The 8,160-nt window shown below is 40.4% G+C and overlaps 1 protein-coding gene across 3 annotated transcripts in view; it reads left to right on the top strand.

Moving 5' to 3' along the window:
- Positions 1 to 105: 105 nt before the first annotated feature.
- Positions 106 to 8,160, top strand: part of RAD9B (RAD9 checkpoint clamp component B) — a 31,707-nt gene continuing 23,652 nt past the window's right edge. For all 3 annotated transcript variants that reach the window (XM_067014603.1, XM_067014602.1, XM_059039621.2), the window contains exons 1-4: positions 106 to 238; positions 2,970 to 3,040; positions 3,877 to 4,026; positions 4,236 to 4,350. In XM_067014603.1, the coding sequence (XP_066870704.1) occupies positions 202 to 238; positions 2,970 to 3,040; positions 3,877 to 4,026; positions 4,236 to 4,350 (373 nt within the window). In that variant the 5' untranslated portion in view covers positions 106 to 201. The remainder of the gene's footprint in view (positions 239 to 2,969; positions 3,041 to 3,876; positions 4,027 to 4,235; positions 4,351 to 8,160) is intronic.

The raw sequence follows: 8,160 nt of genomic DNA, 5'->3' as shown, positions 1-8,160 counted from the left end.
GAAAAGAGAAGTCGGCGAGAGACAGCTCTACGGAGGCCCGCGTAGGCTCTTCCCCGCCGTAAAGCGAAGTTCTTCTTTGGGAAATTGTGGTGGGGCGGTGGCCAAGATCGCGAAGTTTCCAAAAGCGCGGGCAACATCCGGGCACCTAGGGCCCTCGAGCTGAGGCGAGCAGAGTGACTGACTTTTTTAGGGATTGCAGCCATGCTGAAGTTCGGGATGAACGGCAGTCAGGTGAAAGGTGCAGAGGCCTTTTTTGCCTTTCTGTGTAGAAAAGGGAAAGCCTAGGGTTCATGGGGAAGTTTCCACCATCTTCTAGTTTCTTGACCTTTGCCTTTCTGCCTAGGGGCTGAGGACACAAGGCCTGGCCTCAGCCAGCGCCCACCCACCCAACGTCCTTTTAGCTTCTGAGGGGCGAATGACGGCCCATCTGCTTTTATTTATGCATAATATTTATATTTATAGGTGTCCATAAAATGAAGTTGCACTATCCGGACAGATATTGGAAGGGCAGCTTCAAACTCGGGACGATAAGGACTGTGTGGGAAGTTGGGAAAAACAATGCTTGGACAGTAAAAGTATTTTAGTGCCATGAGAAAAAAGCATAAACCTGGTGTTTTTTTTTTTTTTTCCAAATTCTAGGATTTTGATGTATGACCTGGGACAAGCTACAGAATCACTTCAGGGCTCAGTTTTCTCATCTGTAAAATGAGAATAGTAACAGCATCTTCATTATAGGGTTTGTTGTAGGAATAAAATGCAGGTAAAGAGCTCAGTAATGAATGGGAATGTATAAGAACTATTGTTTATTGTAAATGGTACTTTAAACATGTAAGTTACTGCAGAAAGTCTCTATTTAGGAAAATAATGGTCGTACAGCTCATAACCTGAAAGTGATTATTGAAAGGCATCTTGTGTTGTAGCCGCCTTCCCCTGTGTTGAGGACCTCTATGGAACAGTCTTAATGAACAAGAAAGGGAAGCACAAGCCCCCCCATTGTTGCATGTTCTCAGAGTTCTAGAAAGTTCTCTCTTGCAGTGTGTACCTTAGTTCTCAATAAGTGATTATTTGTATGATTGTTTAAATTTGTTTTTCCTCCATAACGTTAAGCCCTGTGAGGACAGGAGCTGTAAACCCATCTTGTTCATTGCTATACCCCCATTGCCTTGGCTTGTATCATCCTTGGAACATACTAGGTGCTCAATAAATATTCATTGAATGAATGAAAGGTCTTCATTAGCTAGCTCCAGGAAGAAGTGGTGAATGTGAAGTGGTAAAAAGGGACAAATGCCTCTTTTTTCCCCCCTAGTCATCCTCTCTTTCTCAGTTTGAGGCCTGAACTCCCACTTCTGGCCATGCTGTGCAGCTTGTGGTATCTTATTTCCCCCACCAGGGATTGAACCTGGGTCCTTGGCAGTGGAATTGCGGCATCCTAACCACCAGACCACCAGGGAATTCCCCCAACTCTGATTTTTAAAAAATTTATTTATCTATTTATTTTTGGGTGCGTTGGGTCTTCGTTGCTGTGCGCGGGCTTTCTGTAGTTGCAGCGAGTGAGGGCTATTCTTCGTTGCGGTGCGCGGGCTTCTCATTGCGGTGGCTTCTCTTGTTGTGGAGCATGGGTTCTAGGCGCATGGGCCTCAGTAGTTGTGGCACGTGGGCTCAGTAGTTGTGGCTCACGGGCTGTAGAGCGCAGGCTCAGTAGTTGTGGCGCACGGGCTTAGTTTCTCCACAGCATGTGGCATCTTCCCGGACCAGGGCTTGAACCCGTGTCCCCTGTATTGGCAGGTGGATTCTTAATCACTGCACCACCAGGGAAGCCAGCCAACTCTGATTCTTAAGCATAATAATCTGATTTTATGTTCTGAAATTATTTTTCCTTTTTTCTACTTTTCCATGGATTGATATGGCCATCCATTTTTATTGCATCATAGTATCCCATATCTGTTTGCCATATTTTTTACTTATTCATAATTTATAAGAACACTAATGGTGTCATACCAGATGAGACCAATATTTCATCCAGCCCTGGCCTCTCTTTCTGACAGGGCATCTAACTGTGTTTTCTGGGAAGATCTGGCATGTTCTGTGCTCAAACATCAGAGATACATCTTGAATTCCTCTAATTTCTCTCATGACTTGTTTTGACTTTGCTGCCTGTGAAGTTATTAAAACCCTTCAAACCATCTCCTATATGCTCTGTTTTCACACTTTTTGGGGGTGGGGGGTATACATTTATTTAAACCAAGTTTAAAAATGCATTAGTATGGAAACTGGCTTTCCACAATAGTTCCATGCAATACTGAACATACAGAAAGGAAGAATTTTGTTGCATTTTATTATTTCACACACTCACTCTGTGAATTTATTGTTTTTAAAAAATATTTACTTATATATTTGGCTGTGCTGGGTCTTAGTTGCAGCACACAGGGTCTAGATCTAGTTCCCAGGATCTAGTTCCCTGACTCGGGATCAAACCCAGGCCACCTGCATTGGGAGGGCAGAGTCTTAACCACTAGACCACTAGGGAAATCCATTATTCTGTTAATTTATTGAGCACTTACTTTGTGTCTGGCATTTTGCCAAGGGTATTATACTGTATTTCTTTTTTTTTTTTTTTTTTTTTTTGCGGTACGCGGGCCTCTCACTGCTGTGGCCTCTCCCATCGCGGAGCACAGGCTCCGGACGCGCAGGCCCAGCGGCCACGGCTCACAGGCCCAACCGCTCCGCGGCATGTGGGATCCTCCCAGACCGGGGCACGAACCCGTGTCCCCTGCATCGGCAGGCGGACCCTCAACCACTGCGCCACCAGGGAAGCCCCTATACTGTATTTCTTAAAACAATTTGTAGCATTAGTCTATAAAACACTGTTCTTTATGAATTTATCTTGAGTCCTGTGAATGCTGAAGTAGTCCTATGATTTTATTGTTTGAGAAAAAGAATGTAAAAGTCACCTTTCTTTTTCTCCATAGTATTTGGGAAAGCGATCCAAGCACTCTCACGAATTAGTGATGAGCTGTGGCTAGACCCTTCTGAAAAAGGTGTAAGTAAGAAATTTAACTAATAGATTAAGGACAAAAGAAGATGTTTATAAATCCCAGTCCAGATTGAATTTTAACTAGGAAATCCAGAAATTCTAATCAGCCCTTTCACTGTTCATCTTTATTTTACATATCTAAATACATTTAGAGCATGGTAAACTTAAAAATCATACACAGTTGATTTAAGCCAGAAGAAACAAACTGGTGGTAAAGAGGCTAGATATGCTTGCAAAAATGTTTTGTGGGACCTGCACTATGTTTTTTTTAAAAAAATGAAATAATTTTCTAACACTTAGTAATTGGGAGAGTCCACATAAAGATCTGAATTTCCTGATTCTGTTGAAAACTCAGAAGATCTGATAGTTTGGGGCCTGCATTCCCAAGTGGAAGTAGTTGGCTGACTAACAGTTTCTCCCCTTAGGCGAGGGAAAATTTTGCTGCAATCTTTTTACTCCCTTTTATATTGCCTTCTGCCACTTTGTGCTTTAAAGTTAAGGCCCCTGTGGGCATTTACATTTTTACAATTATAAATATGTTCTTGTTACCAAAAGCAAACAAAGAAAAATACAATTTCAGCATGCAGGATTTTAGACTTAATACCTATATATAATATATTCCGTTTAGGTGTGTACATATGCAAATTAAATGCACACTGTATAATGCAGTCCATATTACATCAGTACTATAACTTATGTGTATAATGTAGTCCATATCATGCAGTTCACATCCCATTGCCTTACTCGGACACACTTCAATGCGATGTTAAACATAAAAGAATTTTTAAAATTAATCATTAAAGTTGATTTTTTCCTGTATAGCTATTATTTTATTTTTCTAGCTTGCTTTAAGATCTGTGAATTCTTGTCGGTCAGCATATGGATGTGTCCTCTTCTCGCCTGTGTTTTTTCAACATTATCAGTGGTCAACCTCAGTGAAAATGAATGATAGTGACACAATATCGAATTTAAATTGCAAATTGGGAATGAAGGTAAGAGTAAGTGGGCATGGTTTTCTCTTGTATAAATATTCATTATATAGGGCATAACACCTATTCTGTACTTAATACTTGGTTTAAATGGCATGCAGGACAGTCTGTTCATTTACGAATATACTGACTCTTCTTTTGTTAGTTTTTTAAAAAACTAATCAAGCAACCATATTAAGTATGTGCTCTTCTATAACGTGTTTGTGTTACAGTCAATTCTGCCAATCTTTAGATGTCTGAATTCCCTCGAAAGAAATGTAGAGAAGTGCAAAATATTTACCAGATCTGATAAGTGCAAAGTAGTTATTCAATTCTTCTGCAGACATGGTAGGTATAATTAAATCCAGTTTAAAGTATGTGTGTGTTTTGTTAATATTTTTCATGTTTAGAATATTCAAACTGCATATCAAGACTTCCCATTGCACTATTGCTTAGAATATGTATAGTTTTGTGGTAGGGCGGTTATAAATATTATCTTACTTGTCTCTGTAGAAGTACTGTGAGTTGATTGGTATTAATTATTTCCTTTTTTGGCTTGTCAGTGGCACAAGCTTTGCCTGCACACAGACCAATTTTTTAAATGTCCATCTGAATTCTAACAATTGATTATTCTAAAATTAACTAGCTGCTTGATGATGTTCTGTAAGACTGCCTTGGCAACAGTGTTCCTTGGAACAAACAGAAAAGAATAATGCCTACCTGTATTAAAAATGCTCCAGGAGGTAAATAGTATTTTATCAGGGGCTAAAAGAAGCATGGGAACTGGCCCAAGGTCACAGAACTAGTAAGTCACAGAGCCTGGATTTGAGTCCAGCCCCACAATAGTAGGAGCCAAAACCTTCATTCATTCTCTCTGCTACACCAAGAGATTTCCTGCCTCCCAGCCTTGCATGGAAGATATTCACATGTTGTAGTCATATAGGATTTTACATGGTTAAATATGTATAGCATGGTGATAAAGTGCATGGACTCTGGAGGTCAACAAGGTCTGGGGTGGAATCCTGCTCTGCCTCTTCCTTGCTGAGACATTGGGCAAATTATTTTACATCTTTGTGCCTCAGTTTCCCTGTATGTAAAATGGGGACAATGGTAGTAACAGCCTCCTAGGTTTTTTTTTTTTTTTTGCAGTATGCGGGCCTCTCACTGTTGTGGCCTCTCCCGCTGCGGAGCACAGGCTCCGGACGCGCAGGCTCAGGGGCCATGGCTCACGGCCCCAGCCGCTTCGCGGCATGTGGGATCTTCCCGGACTGGGGCACGAACCCGTGTCCCCTGCATCAGCAGGCGGACTCTCAACCACTGCGCCACCAGGGAAGCCCTCTCCTAGGGTTTTTGTGAAGATTCAATGAGTTATAGGAAGTTATAGTTCTAAAGTGTTTAAAGAAATACCTGGCATATTTTCTAAGAGTTAGCGCTAGTAATATTTATAATGATGGCTGCTATTTTATTTGAAGTTACCAGTTAGGAGTGTATGTTTTAAAAAATCTTGTACTTGTGGTATTGGTCCAAATCTTTTTATAGTGGAATGGTCTTCTGGAACGTTATATTAGTGTTACAATTTATCTTATATTTCTTAATTTTGTCTTACGTTTATCTTAATATTTTTATTTCAGCTCTTATTTATATTATATTCCTTAATTTTTCCCCTGCAAAATATCAATTTTTAACATTATTTTTTCTTTCTTTGAGCTTCAGTTCATGTCATAGCAGAATCATGTAAAGAGCATGATTAAAAGCCCAGCAAGGGTGGGGGGAGGGTTAAATTAGGAGTTTGGGATTAAAATAATACACACTACTGTATATAAAATAGATAACCAGCAAGGACCTACTGTATAGCACAGGGAACTCTACTTAATATCTTGTAATAAGCTATAATGAAAAAGAATCTAAAAAAGAATAATATATATGTATAACTGAATCACTTTGCTGTACACCTGAAACTAACACATTGTAAATCAACTGTATTTCAGTAAAAATTTTTAAAAAAAGCACACACACACACAAAAAGCACCACAAGCTCTGATATCTCACGGGTCTGGATGTGGATTCTTCTGTAATTCTTATTAGCTTTGTGACAGTACATAAGCTCTCTGAACCTTCATTTTCTTTTCTCTAGAATGGGGATAATCTTACCTACCCTCAGATTCTGGGGTTGTTGTGAGGATGAAATGAGATCACATGTGTAAAGCACTTAGTGTGGTGCCTGACACAGAAGCAGTACTGAATAATCAGTGACTGGTGTTATTACAATTATCCTCATCCCTTATTTCCAGCTAGATTTTATTTTTTAATATTTTATTTAAAAAAATTTTTTTTGGCTGCACCGCGTGGCTTTCAGGATCTTGGATCCCCGACCAGGGATTGAACGTGGGTCCTCGGCAGTGAAAGCATGGAGTCCTAACCACCGGACCACCAGGGAATTCCCCAGCTAGATTTTAAACAACCAACTTTTCAGCTTTTTAAGTATGTCTCAAGTGGCTTGATTAATGTCCAGTACATATCTGTGATTGGTTGATTTTTAAGAGCTTTTGTAGGGAAGTTGTATGAGTTAGGATGCTGTAAGTCAGTGGTCCCCAACCTTTTTGTCACCAGGGACCAGTTTCATGGAAGACAATTTTTCCACGGACGGGGGTGGGAGGATTGGGATGGTTCAGGTGGTAATGCCAGCGATGGGTAGCAATGGGGCTCAGCTGCCACTCACCTCCTGCTGTGCGGCCCCGGGGGGTGGGGTGGGGATGGGGACCCCTGCTGTAAGTTACAAATAACAGGGGAAAAAAAAAAACCACCCAGAGCATCCAACTCAAACTGACTTAAACAATAAGGAGGAATATTGGCTCATGTAAACTAAAAGTTCAAAATTAGGTCATAGGCATGTTTTGATCCAGGCTGCAGCAGCTGCTTCTCCTTCTTTTTAAAATTCTCTCAGGTCTGCTTTCCTCCATGTGATTTATACTAAGGCCAGCTTCTCTTAAAAACTTTTTTAAAAACATCTTTATTGGAGTATAATTGCTTTACAGTGGTGTGTTAGTTTCTGCTGTATGACAAAGTGAATCAGCTATGCATATACATATATCCCCATATCTCTTCCCTCTTGGCGTCTCCCTCCTCTTATAAACTTTTAATAATGAGGTGACTTCTAGCAGCAGCAGTAGCAACAACTGGGACTACATGCTTGCTCTTTCACATCTGGGAGAGTGAGAGCCATACTTCATACATGCACTGAACAAAAGTGCTTGACTTTGCTCTGATTGGACCAACCTAAACTAATCCTGGGGAGCCAGGGGAATTCCATTCTCTAATTGCCTTGGCTTATTGCCATATCTGGACCAAATTCAACTGCAAGGGGGATAAGATTACATCAATTGATTTATACCAATGAGGGCCCACAGGTGATACTGGAAGTGAAGTCAGTCCCACCCAAACCTCATGGCTGCTACATAACAGGGAAGGATGGCTCAGGAAGGAAGGGGGAATTAGGGGATAGATGCTGATACCCAGTAATTGGGGTAAATAGTTATACTTTCCAAAACTGTATGTACTCAGAAAATTATGTTTGCAATTTTATTTTTATAATCTGGTGGAGAAACATTGTTCAAATTTAGTTGAGAAAAATCACCTGGGCAGAGATATCCAATAAACTGCTAGAAATACATATTTGGAACTGGGGAAGAAATTAAAGACAGTGAAGTAAATTTGGCTCTCTTCATTGATAGAAAAGAATTGCAAAGGCATGAGCCACTAAAAAAGACTAACTTCTCTGAATCTAACCATAAATGGTTTCCAGAACGGTGATTTCTTAGGTTATTTAGCATCTGCTAATAGGAAAAAAAAAAGATTTATGTCATCAAGAACCAAGGTTCATATGAAATATTTACCTGCCTAATAATAATTCTATCAATTCTCTGTATTTTCATTGGCACTGGCCCCAGAGTGGCTAAAAATGAGTCAGTGAATTGTCCCTGAAGAACATACTCTGATCCAAAGCACCTGCTAATAAGTTCTGTCCTGCTCAAGAAGACAGATCTCCGACAGAGAGGGGCTTCCATACGAGGGGTGTACTGGCTATTGAGTGAAAAGAAAACCCTGATTCATACATGTATATTAATGACATGGTGTCAAGAGAGGGCAGAATTTCCACTT

The sequence above is a fragment of the Kogia breviceps genome, chromosome 15 (assembly GCF_026419965.1).
Source record: "Kogia breviceps isolate mKogBre1 chromosome 15, mKogBre1 haplotype 1, whole genome shotgun sequence".
Classification (NCBI taxonomy): Eukaryota; Metazoa; Chordata; class Mammalia; order Artiodactyla; family Physeteridae; genus Kogia; species Kogia breviceps.
This window is presented reverse-complemented; position numbering and strand designations above follow the sequence as displayed.